The 19998-nt window shown below is 37.7% G+C and overlaps 1 protein-coding gene across 1 annotated transcript in view; it reads right to left on the reverse strand.

Annotated features, from left to right (window-relative positions):
• Positions 1–9177, reverse strand: part of LOC128280435 (uncharacterized) — a 47656-nt gene extending 38479 nt beyond the window's left edge. Inside the window, exon 1 of the mRNA XM_053018581.1 lies at positions 8630–9177. Within this exon, the coding sequence (XP_052874541.1) occupies positions 8630–9177 (548 nt within the window). The remainder of the gene's footprint in view (positions 1–8629) is intronic.
• Positions 9178–19998: the final 10821 nt, after the last annotated feature.

Consider the following 19998-nt stretch of genomic DNA (forward strand, 5'->3'; position numbering starts at 1 on the left):
ATGAAGCACTTTATGGGTGAAGATGTCGTACGTCGACGTGTTGGACAGAGTTGGGTGAACGACGAGTGCTTGGGCCGGAATTGGTGGTAGACACTGAAAGCAAGGTTAGGCTGATAAGGGATCGGTTAAAGGAGGCATCCGATAGGCAGAAGTCGTATGCAGATTTGAAGCGCAAAGAGATTGAGTTCGCTGTTAGGGATATGGTTTTCTTGAAGGTTTCCTCTTGGAAGAAAATTTTGAGATTTGGTAAGAAGGGTAAGTTGAGCCCACGGTTTATTGGACCTTACCGAATTGTTAAGCGGGTTGGACCGATGGCTTATCACCTAGAGTTACCACGAGCGCATCGTATCCACGACGTTTTCATGTATCCATCTTTGGCGGTATCAATCGACCCAACTCATATCATACCGATTCTTGAAATCAAATCTGATCAATGATTTAACCTTCGAAGAGGAACCTGTGCAAATACTTGATCGTGACGTCAAGGTGTTAAGAAGGAAATCAGTTCCACTAGTGAAGGTACTTTAGAGGAACCATGGTAAAGAAGAAGCTACTTGGGAGACTGAGGAGGCTATTCGTCAACAGTACCCTCAACTGTTCTAATAAGGTAAAATTTCGAGGTCGAAATTTCTTTAAGGAGGGTAGAGTTGTAATATCTTGATTTTCGGATTTATTCACGATTTTCAATATTTTGTAAAGATTTTAAAATTTTGTATTTGGATGTGAAATTAATATTTTGAGTAGGTAAATGGGCTCATAGAAGGCCCATGAGTTGGCCAAAACCCGGTTGAATTTTTGAATTTTGGACTTAGGAGTTAGGGGTTCTGGCTAGGTGGCCTTGTATAGAGTTATGGGTAAATTGCATCACAAAAAGAGCCTTAGTAAAGTGGCAAGGGTGATGCCACTAGGCTCCTAAAAAGGTGGCGTGTGGAGCATTGGGGAAGGCATGGGATCGATTCCCTGTGTTGACAAATAGATGCATTTATTTTTAAGTGCTGGAGGGGTAAGTGTTGGAGTCCAGGTGGATTCTGCTAGAAGAGAGTTTGAATCAGTCTAAACACTTGGATTAAGGAGTGATAAGGGGAGAGATTTAAGGGATTGGGAGAGAGGCTAGGAGTTGGCCGAATTTTGGGAATTGAAGAGGGAAAAATCGGCGGGGGTTTGAGGTTAGTATTTGGCACCTAGGGTATTGGGTGGTGCCGTTCTCTTCTCTCGACATCACAAGGTTTTTCTTTTCTCTCTTTTTCCTCTCTAGCTGAAACTACCACTTCCCCTATTCTTCTTTTTCTATTTTTCTTCTTCAAAACCATTCATCAATTCTGCTGTTCATCAATACTTTTGCCGAATCCATAAAAGCCGAAATCTTGAACACACATTACTGGTACCGATTTCTTCAAAGCCAAACCCTTTAACATTGTGTTTCCATTAATCAACGATTACTCTTTCTAAACTCGAGAGACCTGTCGGCAATGCTACATCCAGGTTATAGTTTCATATTGTCATCTCCTTCAATACCAAAAGCCGAAAAACCATAGATTTGGGGGCTTATAGCCGAAATTTCTTCAGCTCCTGGATTAGGGTTTTACCGTTGTTTTAAGGATAAATCTGCACTAGATTAAGTGAAAATCAAGAAAGAACAAGGGGTAAGTGCCTATTATCTCAGATCTGGTCCTATTTTTACAAGTTTGGGAAAAGCCGAAGTCCCTAGACTATAGGAAGGCTGTCGATTTGGGCCTATGGCTCTCTAAGGTCTTTAACCAATGTTTTCTGTCAATGATTAGTGTTTACTTAAGCGTTGGAGAAGGCGTGGTTCTTTGGAGCAATCGGATTCGGAGCTAGCTATCGATTTTGGCAAAAAGGTAAGGTTTCAAAGGCTTTTAGGGACATGGTTCGATCATGGATATGTAGGTTGTGGGTTTAGTGATTATGGTTTGTAAATAAGAACTGTGCTAATCAATTGTAGGACATCAGAAGAGATCTCGATGAGCGATCATCGCGAATCGGTATGTACCGAACACCCTTTCTTAGTTCAATTCGTGAGGCCGAAATCCGAAATTCGGCATTTCATGGGCTTGTGAGTATCTGAATGCTCTCAAGACGTAGAGTAATTGTTAGATCTAGCACCGCAAGGTGGTAAGTAAGTTTGTGTGACGTCTTAACGTACTTCAGAAAAAGAGGGCCTCGATGGGCCAAAACTGGGCCCAATGGGCTTACGGACCAATAGGGGGTAAGAGATGGGCATATTAGCCTGTTAGTTAGATGGTGGAACCAAACTGCATAAAACTGTTGAAAATTACTGAAGTAGCTTGTGTGGTTGCTAAGTTACGAAAATTACCACTAAAAAGCATAATTATCGATATACTCCTAGGGTTTAAAATTGACTAAACTGCATGATTGTTTAATACTGTATTTTACATGATATGCTTTTATTAATATCTATTACATGGGATTGGGATATTGATGGAGGAAGTGTTGAAAGTGGTTCATCCACGTACTGGAGGCTTTGCCTCAACTTACTGATATTTGAGCGACATTCTTTGCAATTGTGGAGTGTAAATTTGGGTGGGTTGAGATATTCCCACATGGAGTGTAGGGTGATGCTGGTGGTGTGTAGTAGCGGTTGGTGGGTTGAGTAGTCTCCCGGATGGGTTTGCATTAATTACTACTATTGTTACCTATGTTCTTGAACTGGGCCTATAGGCCACTTGTTATGTAAAAAGGGCTAAGGCCTTGCTCTTGTGATTCGAAAGGGCTTGGTCCCTTGTGTCTTATTATCTAAATAGGGCTTAGGCCCAATGGGCTCGAGCTGATTTGGGCTTTGGATGGGTTTCTGTATACACTGAGTTTTCCCAAACTCACCCCTTTTTCTTCCATCCTTGCAGGTGAGCCCTAGTTGGTGGACTTGGAGCTGGGCGGGATTCGGAGTGGCCACACGTTTTCTACAAATTCGTTTTCTTTTGGTGAACTAGATTTTCCATATTTTCGTTTATAGTTTTGGGTTTTTTTTTAGATGTAATAAGGCCGCTAAATTATTTTTATGGTTTGGTTTGTTTCTTTATTATTTAATTCTATTATGATAAAACTGAACTATGATAACTAACGAGATGGATTAGCTCTAGGACGCGTTTTCAAAAACATTAAGTGATTTCAAAATAACACGAATACAAGTAAGACTTCTGCTAAGCAAACGTTTTCAACCTTAATCATTTTCTTAAGATGGACATAACCAAACGGTTTTCTCAAAATTATACGAGATGTTAGAGTGTGGCAATGGCGGTGTGCATGTCTAGGATTGGATCCGAAGGGAGCTGGTACTTAGCGGATCAAGCGGACTCACCTCCTCTTCTTCCTAGTTTCTGCACGGTGCCTGACTTCCATTCACTTTAACCTACTTTTAAAAGTGTCTTTTACAACACCAACTAAGTTTTCCAAACTAAGTAATACGGAATGTTTTGAACGCTTCGATGTGGCGCATCAGATCCTGTCATAACTTCTAGGCCGGGTTTGGGGTGTTACATGCTATGTTAGTCTAAGAACTGACAAGCTATAGCTCTGATACCACTAAATGTAACACCCCTTACCCATATCCGACACTGGGACAATGTACGAGGCATTACCGGACTTAAACATTCACATACATGCAAAAACTCGGCCATAAAATTTCTTTTTAATTCAAAACTTTTCATACACGTGCATAATGTCCCATACACGGGCCTACGATGCCCTAAACATGCATTGAGAGCAGTTAGGGACTAAATTGATAACTTAGAAAGTTTTGATAAAGCTTAGAAAACTTCTTTCCATGAAATAGGGTCACATGCCCGTGTGGGCACAAGGACACGCCCGTGTCCTCAAGCCGTGTAACTCTCTGACTATGACGTCAGCAAACAAAATTTAACCACACAGCCAAACCACACACCCATGTCCTAGGCAATGCCATCCACACTGCTGAGGCACACGACCGTGTCTCTGCCCGTGTGGCTAACACTTAGGTTATTTTCCAAGCCTTTAGTTACCATTAATCCCTTACATCTTTACACACATCAAAGTTATACATCATGGCATCATTTTAATGATTTCACAGACTTCACTAAGGTGTATTCTTAACTTTAACATGCTATCATTCACAAGTTTCACATACTCATATAATATCAAGTCTAGACACATTAATCCATATCATTGACCTTGTCAAGTGACCTTATATAAACATTAAGCATTCATGTTTAATCATCATCGTCCTATTTCTTTACCATAAAATTAATTCATAGCTATAACCATTTTGATTGGTCATGAAGAATTTATCATACACACATGTCTTAACACCAATCATGCATGACCCACAAGCATAAAAACATCATCGCGTCGAAAGCATTAGAGCTTATCATGAATAACTAGGCTTACAAGCCAAAATCATTATAAGCCACATCTCATGGCTATATACAATTAATCAATATAAGCCAATACATTTTGCTAATCATAACAACATCTATCATAAAAACTAAGTCCCTATACATGCCACTCACTTGACGGTACTTAAAACACATATGTCAATACTCCAAAGGTGATGGCTTGATAGTGTGATGCTGGCTCCGACGATCTTCAACCCCGAGCTAACCTGACAACACTAAAGAAATGGAAAAGAGAGGGTAAGCTTTATAGTTTAGTAAGACCGTATGAAAATACTAAGCAATTTATCAACTTGCTTCTCAAGGTAATACAACCCTATTTGCATTTTCACTTATGTTCCATTCAAGCTGTTTTCTTGAGTCATGGTCACCAAATTATTTATATCTGGAGCTACGTAACTTCAAATTAATATCTGCTAATTTTCCCTAAAACTAGACTCATATATCTTCTTAGCATAAAATTTTTAGAATTTTTGGTCTATCCAATAAATACAGTTTATTCCTTAAAATTACCCCTTTTTCGTTGTCTGATAGTTTTGACCCTTCTTCACTAAAATTTAATTATCTCATAATATGGGACTTGGATGATGTACTCATCTATTTATCTTGAAAATATACTAATTAGGAATTCTAAGCATTTAAATTATAACCCATAAATATTTTTTTACAATTTCCAATGATTTTCTCAAATCAAAATAGGGGATTCCGAAATCATTCTGACTCTGTCTCACAACAATTTAAATATTTCATAGTATGAAACTCCTTTGCTTACACCGTTTCTTCTATGTGAAACTAGACTCACTAAGATTTAATGTCATATTTATTCATCCTTTAACTCAATTTCCACAATTTTCGGTGGATTTTCAAATTCAGACTGCTGCTGCTGTCCCAAACTATTTTAGTGTAAATTTATGATACTATGTTTATCACCCTTATTAATTCATTTTCACTACATTGGTAAAAATACATGTTTATACATCATAATGATACACCTACAACCACAAGGGCATCACAAAATCATTCTTATAGGCATGACTTACCTATTTACATCCTCACCAAAGGTACATCATAAACCGAAATCATTTCTCATTAGTTTGGCATACATACCTGAGTTACTCTACATGCTCATATACTTACTCATATTCATTCCTTATTAATCATACAACATGAATTGAATTCACATCTCATCAATTTCATGTAAGTACCTATACCACTCACAACATGGTCATAAGTTCTCTCATTTTGATATATACCATAAATCTCCCGTTGAACCATTTGGAATACTATAGGATATTCAATAGCCCTAAGCATAGGATAAGATGCCAACGCCATGTCCCAGCATGGTCTTACATTGGCTAGCACATCAAAATCGATGCCATGTTCAAGACAAATCTTACACAGACTTCCATACATCGAGGCTGGTGTCATCTCCCAAACAAGTCTTGCATTGGCTCTCATCTATCAGTGTCGATGCCATGTCCCAGACAGGTCTTACACTGACACACAACAAGCTGACGCCATGTCCTAGACAGGTCTTGCACTAGCTTTTATATCTCAAGGCCAATGCATGTCCCAGACATGTCTTACACTAGCTCAAATCTCAATACCGATGCATGTCCTAGACATGTCTTACACTGGCTCTCATAATGTGGTCGATGCATGTCCCAAACATGTCTTACACTAGCACACATATCACCCAATGTCATGGCACGAATATCACAATCTATTCCTAAGGTTCAACCGGGAGTTATTACTACGTAAATTCCCATAATTTACATTCACAACGCAAGTCAACAATTCAGACCATACTAATTGCACAATACATGGTAACATTATATTTGCATTATTTACATACAAATTGCTCCTTTCAATGAAATATCATGCTCCATCAAATTTATAATGTGTTCTATCTCACATGAGTGTTTTTAACTTTTGGCTTCACTTTCTCATACATAACTCCATCAACTATAATTCAATACAATTATAAAAAAATAGATTTCAAGTATATTAACAATAATATGGATAATATGCTCATTTAGTCACACAGACTTACCTCGAATGGAATTTCAACTAATTACTCCATTTTAGTCCATAACCTCGTACTTTTTGATTTAAGCCCAAATCTCAATTTTCTTGATCTAACATGATGAAATTCACACATTTAATCATTGCATTACTTAAAACATTCTATAATTCAAATTTGGCAAAATGACTGTTTTGCCCTTAGACTTTATGAAAATTACGATTTTGCCCTTAGGCTCGTAAATCGATTTTTATCGAATTTCCTCCTTTACCATGCCTAGAAAAATTCTTTTTATAACTATAGCAACTCACAATTTCAATTATTTCACACATTTACAACTTATTTTACAACTTTACAAAATAGCCCTTTTTAGGTGTTTTCATGCAAACTTCTTTCATAAAAGTTGTTTATTACACAACCAAGACTCATTTTCTTCTATAAAAGTTTAGCAAAAAACATAAATGCTCTCATGGAAAAACCCTATACTTTCAACCATTTTTTAAAATAGTCTCCCCATTAGCAAGCTCATGCCACAAGGGTCCCAAAAGTGTAAAAATCATCAAGAAAAGTCATCAAAATCACTTCCTTGCAAGAGAACTAAGTGGATGAAAGCTTAAGCTCTTAAAACCCCCTTGTTTGCTGCCATTTTCGATGGGGAAGAAGAAAGTTAAAAAGATGATACCTTTTGTTTTATTTTATTCTATTTCTAGTCAAAATTAAGTCACCAACCACACCAAATTTTGACTTTTTTTGCTTTCTTTCTCTCTATGGCCTACCAATCACTTTTTTTTAGGGTCTATTTTCACTTTAAACACCCCAAATTTTGGTTCTCTAGCTATTTAACATATTTAGCTAGCAAAATAAAACTTTTGCCCTTTATGCGATTTAGTTCTTTTTCGCAACTAAGCATGAAATCGCTAAAATTATTTCACCAAAATTTTCATGCACTAATATAATCATGCTATAACACATAAAATAACATTAGAAATAATTTCCTTGGCCCCAGAATAGTGGTTCTAAAATCTCTGTTCTGACTAGGCCCAAAATCGGGCTATTACATATGTAATTACCTTACCTTTTTGCATCAACACACATCCCAAACCAACATATGATGCATTTCTGTAGACAGTGAACTCTTTCCTTAACTCTGGCTATATCAAGACAGGGGCCTCAATTAGTTCCTTCTTAAGCTTCTTATAGCGCTCTTGTTGCACATCAGTCTAGTTAAGTGGCACACCTTTACATAGCAGCTTAGTCAAAGGTGTTGTAATCAGTGAAAACCCTCTACTAATCGTCGATAATACCCTGCCAGTCCCAGAAAACTACAGATCTTAGATACAAGCTTAGGCTACTTCCAATCCAAAATAGCCTCAATCTTTCGAGGATCAACCCTAATCCCTTCAGCAGATACCACATGGCCCAAAAATGCTACCTTTCGTAACCAGAACTCATATTTACTGAACTTGGCATATAGTTGTTTCTCCTTCAGAATCTGTAGAACCACTCGGAGATATTCATTATCTTCATCTTTTTTTCTCGAATACACCAGAATGTCATCAATAAAAACCACTATGAACCGATCCAGATAGGGCTGGAAAACTCGGTTCATCAGATCCATAAAAGCCGTTGGTGCATTCGTCAGCCCAAATGGCATCACTAGAAACTCGTAATGACCATGATGAATCCTAAACGCTATCTTGCATACATCAGTTTCTTTGAACCTCAGTTGATGGTACCCCGATTGAAGATCAATCTTAGAAAAAATCAAAGCTCCTCAAAATTGGTCGAATAGGTCATCTATCCTTGGTAAGGGGTACTTATTCTTAATGGTCAATTTATTCAGTTGTCGGTAATCGATGTACATATGCATGGATCCATCCTTCTTTTTCACAAACAAAACTAGTGCTGCCCATGGAGACACACAGGGGTAGATGAACCCACGATCCAATAATTCTTGAATCTGGGCTTTAAGTTCCACAAGCTTCTTAGGTGCCATTCTCTAAAGGGTGATGGACACCGGAGCTGTACTAGGTAGAAGCTCAATCCCAAACTCAACTTCAAAATTTGGAGGTAACCTAGGTAGCTCATCAGGAAAGACATCCAGAAAATATTTAACCGTTCTGATTCTTTAACAAAAGAAACCCTAGAATTTGAAACACTGATGTAGGCCAGATACGCTTCACATCCTTTACGAACCAACCTTTCCGCCCTCATTGCAGAAATCACATTCAACAAGTAGTTCTGACGTTCCCTAATTACAATTACCTTGCCGTCCTCCACAGTTCTCAGTACCATCCGTTTAGTGGCACAATCCAAACTCACTCGGTGTTTAACCAGCCAGTCCATTTCTAGTATTAAATCAAACTCTTGAAAAGGAAGTTCCATCAAATCTACCAAAAAGATAACCCCTTGAATCTCCAAAAGAACTTCTCTAAATAGTTTATTTACCTTCACCGACTGTCCCAATAGACTCAGTACAGTAACCTCACTCATAGTGCTCTCAACCAAGATACCCAAAGTCTTAGACACAGTACAAGCTATATAGGATTGAATAGATCTTATATCTATCAGTGCAATATAGGGTACATAATAGATAAAGATCATACCTATGATAACATTCGAAGCATCTTCATCCTCTCGACGATGTGCAGCAAAAACTAGAGCTGGATATCTCACCTTAGTATGTCCAGCACCTCTGCTCAGTGCTCTCTGACCATGGCTCAAACCATTCCCCTCTAGCCTAACCATGACCTCTCGGTGGTTGCTGAACACCCCTCAGTGGTTGTACAGTACCTAAACCTGGAGCTTGCATCTGATCAGGCCTCTGTGGACACTCTCTAAAATGCTGCTCCAATTATCCGTACCTCAAACATGCCCCAGTCCTTTTCCAGCACTCGTCCTGATGGCGTCTCCTACAATCAGCACAGGACTGTGGTCCAGTAACAGCAATAGAGGCCCCAACTCTGACCAGCACATCAACCTAGCCTTTTTCTTAAGCCTCAGAAAGGAACTCGAGGGCTCCAAATCCCTTTTGTTCCTACCTCTCTCTTTCTCATGGTTTTGGCACTCAGTGCGCTTCACCTCCTCAGTGATCTTCACCTTATCAACCAATGCAGCAAAATCTCGCTCCGTCTATGGAGCTATCAAAACCCGTAAACTATCCCTGAGGCCACCCTTGAAACGAACACATCGCTCATACTCAATCGCCACCATCCCTCGCGCATAGCGGCTTAGTCGCAAAAATTCAGCCTCATATACGGCCACTGATCTATCCTCCTAAGTCAGATTGAGAAACTCTCTCCTCCGGGCATCCACATAACTAGCACCACATACTTTCCCTGGAAAGTAGTCTTGAAGAACTCTCAGGACAGTCGATCGAGTTGAGTGCCCTCTTTAATTGTAAGCCACCACTGGTGAGCCTCATCTCTCAAGAGTGACACTACACCCTTCAGTTTCTACTCGGGGGTGTAGTCTAGATCGTCCATGATCCTTTCTGTGGCCTCAATCCAATACTCAGCCACATTAGGGGCAACTCCAGCAATACCCCTGAAAATCTCATCTGCATTAGACCGAAGTCGTTCTGTAATCGACCCTCGGCCTACAGCACTAGTATTGGGCCCAGTGACCCTTTCTAGAATTTTTGACATGGCTTGGAACAGGACATCATCCTTAGCCGCACGACCATGAGACCCAGTCTTAGTCACAGGTGAAGCTGGAGTCTCCCTAGTTTCCAAATTAGGTATGTGGCCAGATGATGAAGACCCAGCTTGAGCACCTCCACGGCTTCTTGTATCCCATCCGTGAGTACCTCTAGTGCTCATTATCAAATTGCATTTTATCTGTATTAATAATTTTATGCATCAATGTTACAGTTCTAGTGTTTATTAACAAATATTTTATGGGAAACAGGGTCAGTAATTCAAAGTTAGTCTTCTAAGATCGCAATCTCACTACAGTTTTACTATTGTCTCTATGTGCACTACTAGAGTATTTTCAGTTCAGTATGCTATCTATAACAGCCTCAGTGTTTACTATCTATAGCATTTTAATCAAAACGCATAATAGTTACAGAAAACTTACAGGATCGGTGCCGGAGACTCAAGGTACCACATATTCAGTAAAACATTTCAAATCATTCAGCAGTAATTCTTTAAAAATTCAAGTTTTAAAACCCAAATCCACTACCTAGTTTTGCAACTTGGCTCTGATACCACTAAATGTAATACCCCAAACTCGGCCTAGTCGTTCTGGCTGAAACTGGCGATGTTACATGAAAGTGCTTTCGAAACCTAAATCGTTGATAAATCTTTTTTGTTATCTTATATAATCTCTAAATCAAGTCATTTGTTTCCAAAACATTATCCATTTATTTACAAATTTTATAATTTGTGGAGACTTTCAAAACGATTTACGTAGTGGTGAGTGTTTTAAAAGAAAACATTTGTAACTTTTGAAAACCCATGTTTCCCTACCACTAGTGATTACAAATCATAAGTAACGATAAACACATCCCAAATTAAAGTAAAAATCCATAAAGGCCTTATTACAGTAAAAATACCCCAAATAATAATACTTATACTCATAATCAAATATGAAAATATATGCGGTTGTGTGACCACCTTTGAGTCCCTCACTGTACTGATCCACCTATGTATAGGGATTACCTGTACAGAAAACAAAAGGGTGAGTTTACGAAAACTCAGTGTGTAATCCCTATGCGCATAAAAAGATAGCATATAGATAATCACAGTCTAGGCATAAGCCCTTTTTCAGTAACAATGTCAGTCCAGTATAGGCTTTAGCCCATCTTAGTACAATAACAATCACATATATGTAGTCATAAGAATCTTACCCAACCAGCCTCTATATGCCATCTCCGTCCAACCCTACACTCCATGTGGGGATATAATCAACCCACCCAACCCTATACTCCAAGTAGTACCAAATGCAGCACTATATAGTAATATGCAGCTGAGCTACCAATAAACCAGACTCAAGGCCTTTCAGTGCATTACTCCGAATAATATAACCCCCAACCTAATGTAATGCAATATACAGCATGTCATGCCAAATCATAGTATTATACATGTGTTCAGTACAGTTTTAGCAGCATACCTCATATACAGTCATTTAGATGTTTATACCAAATAAGGTTCTAATAGTCATTTCAGTCAATCAGGGGTCTAAGTACACTTCCTGACCCTACAATAGGTTCACATTCGTCTCAGGTGGCCCTGAAACCTTAGCAGTTTAATTGGAAAAATAGGCCCGCAAGCCCATGTTGTTTGCCCGTGTGGACCCACACGCCTGTGTGGCCCATACGACCTAAATTGGTCTGGCATTTGTATTGCACACGCCAGCCTCGTTGACCACACGCCTATGTTCGATCACACGACCTACCACATGGGTAGCCACATGCCCCTATGGCGTCGACAATTCACATTTTCAGCTTTTTGCCAATTTTAGTTTGCGAGGTTGTGTTTACACACCTAGTTACTAAAAATGCGCACACCGTTCTTGAACACTCCAAACCTATATTCAACCATAACACACAATTAATCACATAACAATTGGACTAAACAACCCCTTATCAAAACACTTGTCCAAAAGATCGATTGCCACTTGCCTTGTTTGAACAACTGAAGCCTTGCACACTTAAACCGTTGATAAAGAGTGATCACTAGCTCCATGGTTAGTACTGGCATTCCAGTCGAACCCCTATTAATAAGAATTCACATATCTAGCTTGAAGCAAAACAAAAATCAACTTACCAAAAACACAAATCCAAGTATAGGGGAAAGAAATTATCGGCCTACAACCCAAAAAGAAGTCCAAAAGAACAACGATTCAATAGAGATAAAAGATAGAACAACAGCACCCCTAGCAATAATTGGCCACTTAACCACAACAAATAAATAAGAAGAAGGAAACCAAAAATAGTGATTGTAGGTAGTAAAATCAGCAGCAAAAGCAAACAAGATGAAAAGAGAGAAAATTGCCAAAACCGAAAGAGTTGTGAGAGTGAGGGGAAGAGTGTTCGGCCAAAGAAAGCAAGATGAGGACGTTTGCTAGAGGAGTAGAAGAAGAAGAGAAAATCGATAAGCAAGGGGGAGGAACGATTGCCGTAGGGAAGAACAAAGTCAAAATAGAAGAAAAAGAAGGATACTCGTATGAAACCTTAGCAATATTTGGCCTCCAAGAAGTGAAAATAGTTGACAGAAACCGAAATAGAGAGAAAATACCGTCGAAAGCAGAAATCTTGAGAGACAAGAATTCAAGTTCGGCACCAACTCTTCCACTATCCTCAAATTCTCATATTTTCCTCCCCAAATCCCTCAAAATCATCCACCCTTCCCTCAACCACCTAATTCAAATTCCACTACAATTCTTCAGTAGTTCAATTAGACTAAAACACCCTTACAGCACTAGCAGCAAAATAAAACACCCCATTACACATACCAGTACTCGAACTCAAGTCTACCAGCACTTTGCCACTCTACTTAACCACCAAACCAACAGGCCCATTCGGACATGTTATACCCATATTTATTTATATACCTACTAACTAGAGATAGGTGTTTATTCATTTAAACAAATATTTTGCACAAGACAAGGCTTGAACCCAAGACTTCTCAGACACTCCTAGAATACATAACCACTGAAGCAGATAGATAGTTTTGTGCCACAAACATAAATAAATAAATAAATACTAAAGGTTTTTGGGGCGTTACAACTCTCATAGTTCTCATAGTCCATAACGTCGTTGATGCACTAATCAGAACAATTTAGACATAGAAACTCATACATTAATAAATCATTAAAAATACGATCATAATATTGCATTATTTACACATAAAGCAATCAAAGCATAACTCATAATAGCATTAATGAATTTGAATTCACATGATACTCAAGCATCAAAAAAATTATAACATAACATCACATTATTTGTATATGAACTTACCTCGGTACAAAATGATGAAAATGAACCTATTCTACGTAAACCTTGTTTTTCCCCCAATCAAGACCCAAATCATGTTTTTCTTGATCTATAATGCCAAATTTAAATTGTTTAATACATACATTGTTCAAATCGACCCATAACACATTCTTTGGTAAAATTACCTTTTTACCCCTAACTTTTCACTTATTTATAAATTGGTCCTTAGGCTCGTAAAACAAAATACATGCATTTTCTTTGTTACCCAAGCCTATTCGATTCGTATTCCTACTCCTAGCAGCCCACATTTTTCTTTATTTCACATATTTACTACCCATTTTATAACTTTTACAAATTGATCTTTTTTTAGGTGTTTTCATGCAAAAACACTTTGTAAAAGATGTTTATCACACATCAAACTTTCATATTCTTCCATTAAACATCAAAATACATACATGTCACATATAGGTAAGTTTTTGAACATGAACCCTTGTGACAGCCCTAGTGTGACCCTAGTCGGGAAGTGGTTTCGGGACCACAAAACCGAGTCATAAAAATAATTAATTGCTATATTCTATGCTTATTATGTGTGTATGTGTGTACATGAGTATGTGGAAGTTTCATTCTCTAATTTTGCCAATTGCATGAGAAATTATTAAATAGGGATCAATATGAGACATAGTGAAATATGATAGGCTAATTTTAAATGGCTTATTAGTGCATGTTAACACAAAGGTGGACTTGCATGTCAAGTTGCCCAATTTCTTTATAGTGGCCGGCCAAGATGGAATGTTGATGGGCAATACATATGTTTAATTAGATATTATAATAATAAATTGGGTTATTGGAAATAAAATAATGTTAGTAAAAGAGGGAAAAAGAAAAAAAAATGCTCATCTCTCTTCTCCATTGCCGTGACTTGAGAAGAAGAAGGAGTGTTCATGTTTTCTTTCTTTTGCAATTGCCGTAACTAGAGGAAGGGGAAGAAGGAAGATTCGGCCAAGGTGGTCCTCTAGATTAAGGTATGTTCAAGGGTATCTTTGGAAGTATATACAACCTTTGGGTGATGAGTCTAAATTCTATCTATCTCATGGTTGGATTTGGGGTTGATGGAGAGTTAGAATTTGGCTAAGGAGCCTAAAAATTTTGGTTGATACCTTGATGCTATTAGCATGCTAGTTATATGGATGTGTTAAGTTGCTTGGGATGTAACACCCCGAACCCGAGACCATCGCCGGTGTCGGACACGAGGGGTTAACAAGCCAAGTTCACATATTTTGCCCCCCAATTTGACATTTCCAGTCAGGCTGGAAAACTGCGTCACCGTCGCCTTAAAAATCATATATCGAGTTTCAAAACTCGGAAACTGGTTTCATAAATTTTCCCTGAATTTAGACTCATATATCCATCCATGGATTTATTTCTAGAATTTTTGGTCGGGCCAATTGGTACAGTTTATTAGTTAAAGTCACCCATGTTACAGGGATCGACTGCTCTGACCTTTACGCGTTATAACTTGAATATCTCTCTGTACAGGGCTTTAATACTGGTTCCGTTTGTTTCTAATGAAACTAGACTCAAAATGGAATCTGTACATATAAAGCATGACTCCTAATTCTTTCTGTATAATTTATAGTAAATTTTTAAAGTTGCGACAGGGGACCCAGAAACCGTTCTGGCCCTGTCTCACAATAGCTTTAATATCTCTTAACATGTAACTCCTATGACCATTTCGTTTCTTCCATATGAAAATAGACTCATCAAGGTTCATTTACATAGCTTATTAACTATTTAATACCATTCCTACAAATTTTTGTGATTTTTCATATTCACGTCACTGCAGCTGGCAGCATCTGTTTTTAAGGTAGGTCTTACCTATTTTGTAGTCTCCATGAACCAACTAGTCTTGCCATACATAGGTTCATATATGATCATTTTAACCATACCAATGGCTGATCATGTGACCAACATTCCCATCTCCAATCCATAATCACATCATGACACCATATATATATATACAAACCGCAAATAGTCTAAGTTAGTACTTCACTTTTACGAGCCATTTTCGCATGGCCGTACACATATACATCACAGCATATTTAAACCAACAAGGGTAGTCCTATACATGCCATTTCAAAGTTCAACCAAAATTTATACCAAAATAGAGGCGTTGATAGTGTGGATGACTTGACTTTAATGATCCCGAATCCGATTGCTATCGGCGTAATCTATAAAAAAAGAGAGCCAAAGCAGCGGGGTAAGCATTTTTATGCTTAGTAAGTCTCAAGGAATAAAATCAGCTTTAATTTAAGCAATACATTCACATAACCAAATGCATCATTTCATTAATACACATTCTCATAATCATTCTTACTTCACACTTCATCATTATATACTTTCACAAAGTATCAACCATTCCAATAGCTGAAATTCGTTAGTCGATTGAGCGAATGTTGCTCAAATATGTCGACTTTCCAATGCACATATAAACGTACCTTATTCTTTGGGCTTTTCGAGTGTACTAATTGAATTTATTACAGCAACCAACACTCACCTCCAGCCCAAGCTTCTTGAATACAACCGGATATAACCACGTGCACGAATGCCTTGGTCTTAGCCGGATAGAATGACTCGCACGAATGCCTTGGTCTTAGCCGGATGTAGCCACTAGCACAATTGCCTTGGTCTTAACCTGGATATAATTTCCAGCATAATTGTCTTGGGCTTAGCCCGGTATCATTCAATTTCTCATGCACACATACATCAATAATCATTGGACATACATATTTCATTTTAGTTACTAAGGCTCAAACACAATTATAACCACTAGCATAATCGCCCGGGACTTAGCCCGGGTATCATTCGAATACTCATACACACATAAATCAATAATCAATACATCCATATTTCATTCCACATAATTCAATTAAGGTCACTTCTTGAGGACTTACCTCGGATGTTGTCGAACGGCTTTTACGGCTATTCGATCACTTTTTCCTTCCCCTTGTCCAATTGTGGCCCTCTAAGCTCTTGAGCTAATTCAAACAAATTCAATTTATTAAAACCTCATTGTGCTAGCTTATGGCCGAATATGACAAGGAGTTTAAATGGTCAAATGGCCACCCTTTAGCTTGAATACACAATGGTCATGCACATTTTATACTACATCAAGCAATTCAATACAATTCATTCGGGCATCAAGGAAAAGCTAAGGCCTTCAATAGGCTACCTAAGGCCGAATATACATGTCCATGTTGAGGCCAATTATGCACTTAATACCACACAAAAACAGCATGCATTTTACTAGTTAATGCTTTGCATGTTGTAGCTCAAAACTTATAATATAGCATCAAGCACTCATATGTGTGCTAGGCGAATGTGCTTGCAATTTCACAAGCATTCTTCAACATCTTCTTCTTTAAACAAACATATTCATCACTTACTTCATAGCCAAAACATCATGTGCAAACATATATATACATATATGAGCATGGCGAATTTCAAGGTGTCCATAGCCATCTAAAACACAAATTTTAACTAACATGCAAGAAGCATGAACCATGCTCATGAATGCATCATGGCGAATACATCATAATCATGCCCTTTTATCTTCAATCATGGTTAAACAAAAGAAAACTCAAAGTCTTACTCAAGATGGCTACAAAGAAATTTCAAGAGTAGACAATCCATCATTGCATGCATCATCATCAAGCTTCACACTTAACATGCAATGGCTTTATCACAATACCAACCTTGACCAAATACCACTTCCATGGCATAACAAGGATTTGAACCATGGCTAACATGAACATCAAGTTGGCAACTAAAACATGCATGAATCTCATGACACAACCTCATACATACCTCAATCTTGATGCAAGTTTAGCCAAATATCCTTCTAGATCTCTTCTAAACAAAGGAAATGAAGCAAAAATCTCTTCTTCCTCTTAGTATTTTTGGCCAAAAGGAGAGAACAAGGATGAACAAATTTTTTGTTTTTTCTTCTTGGTTGCACGGCAATGGGGAATGCTACTCTCTCACACATTTTTTTTCATTCTTTTCTTACCCATGCTTATTTGTTTATTATTTCTCCCTAATGCCCAACAAAACATGTTTCATGACATGTTTAGCCCATATCTCTTTGTCATGGCCGGCCATCACTTGTAAAAAGGGGAATTTGACATGCAAGTCCATTATTTTGCATGCATGCTTTAATTAGTCATCACACATTTCCCTATCGTACTTTCAAAGTTCACTACTAAGTCCTTTCTTGTGGAATTCACCTTTATAACACTAAATCAATCATCATAAAATGTCATACATGAGCACACACATATTATAGGCATCAAAATAAATTTTTAATTATTTTTATGCCTCGGTTTTGTGGTCCCGAAACCACATTCCGACTAGGGTCAATTTTGGGCTGTCACATGGGATGTTAGCATGAAAGTTGGAATTGTTAAGCTAATTTGTTGGAAGTGCCAAATTTAGGACTAAGAAGAGAATGAGTATTCGGCTAACATAGTGAAAAGGTAGGTGTTGCCGATTGTTAGATTTAGACCATGGGAGTGGCTATAATGGGCATTAAGATGTAGAACTTAAGAAATGTAGTTATATGTGAATTTACATGATGTTACAAATAGATGTGAAAATATATGCTAGATTAGGAAAATTTGATTAAGTGTTCATGAGATGAAATTAGGTGTTTAAAAGATGTTATAGTTGACATTGTATATATATACATACATTCGGCCATCTAATTGAGTATGAAGGTGGTGTTAAATCTAATTGTGATGCCCATTTGGAAGTGTATATATATATAAATATACATAAGTATGCCCGTTCGTGATGTTACCTTTAATTATGTGTATAATCGACTAAATGGGTAATTAGTGAGGATGGTTGCCGAATATACAAACATACATATGCATGTGTAATTGAATTATGAATGTTTAGCAAGAGGGTTAAACTAGTTGATTTATTGATTAAGCTCAAGGAGTTAAAGGAGGAGAATCAAGCAAGGGAAAGACGAAGGTCATCGAGTAGCCGACTTGGAACTATTTTACCCAACACAAGGTAAGTCACTAAGCATATATTTTGTATTGATTTAAATAGACATAATGTCTATGTAATTATGCCGAAAGGAATGATAAATTTATATACATGTATGTATGTGGTGATGAAAGTATTGAATGAAAAGAAAAGAGGTGAGATGTATTGAGTTGTTGATTTCAGCACTAAGTGTGCGGGTATAAACATTTATGATCATGAGATTGGCACTAAGTGTGCGGGTTTAAAATTTGTACAGCACTAAGTGTGCGAGTTTGATTATATAGCACTAAGTGTGCGAGTTGATTATATAGCACTAAGTGTGCGGACTCACTATATGCTTTTGAATCACTCTCGATTAATCGAGTGTGCGACATTATTGAGTTGATCACGGATAGCGGATCGGGTAAGTACCTTGAGTTCATGGCTAATAGGCGCTATGTTTATATTTGGAGTTGAGCTTGGTAAGTTTTGAACCTATGTGACAATTTTAATTGAAGTCACGTACATAAGAATTATCGTGGAATAAGTGAAAGGTCATTTAGTTGTATGATTGTAACGAAAACAAAATGATGTATAAAAATGCCTCAAATATCCTATTGATTAGTATATGGAATGTGAATGTGTAACTTGGTATGAGATTGAATCGAAAGGTCTAAGGAACTATGGTATAGTTCGGTTTGGATGGAGTAATTAGCCTCGTTCCATTTTGTTTCCTCTTGTGATAATGTTATTAATGGATGGTAGTGCATTGCTTATGACTTACTGAGTTATATACTCATTCGGTGTTTGCTTGTCACCTATTTTAGGTTCCTTGGACTCGTCTTTTTGCGTGCTCGGACCGTCATCTAAGTCATCAGACCGGATTGCAACTTTTTGGGGTATCTTCTTCTTAGTTGGTCTAGGAGAACATTTCGGCATGTATAGGCTATTATGTTTTGTTGAACTTTGGTATGTAAACTTTAGCCATGCGGAAATGGCATAAATATTAAGTTGAATTTTGGCCCTATGATACTTCGTCATAAGTCTTAGTAAAAATTGGTTTGATAATATTGTCATGGCTGATTATTCTCGGTGTTAAATTCATGATATGTATGATGAATTATTAGTTAGATTAAGGAAAAATCACAAAATAGGCATAGTTTGCTTTAGTAACAGATGCTGGTAGCAGCAGTGATGTGAGATTGAAAAAAATCACTAAAAATAGTAGGAATGGAATTAAATAAGGAATAAATTATGTAATCGAAGCTTGATGAGTCTATTTTCATATGGAAGAAACGAAACGACCATATGAGCTGTATGTTAGGAGATAATTAAACTCTTGTGAAACAGGGCCAGAGCGAATTCTGGATCCCCTGTTCCGACTTTAGAAATTCACCATAAATTAATCAGAGACAATTAGAAGTCATTCCTTATATGTATAGATTCCCTTTTGAGTCTAGTTTCATTAGAAACAATCGGCATAAGCATTGAATCTCTGTAAAGGGAAATATCTAAGTCGTAATGCATGAAGGTCAGAGTAGTCGAACCCTGAAACAGGGGTGACTTTAACTAATAAACTGTACCAATTGGCCCAACCA

Source organism: Gossypium arboreum, chromosome 9 (genome assembly GCF_025698485.1).
Source record: "Gossypium arboreum isolate Shixiya-1 chromosome 9, ASM2569848v2, whole genome shotgun sequence".
Taxonomy (NCBI): domain Eukaryota; kingdom Viridiplantae; phylum Streptophyta; class Magnoliopsida; order Malvales; family Malvaceae; genus Gossypium; species Gossypium arboreum.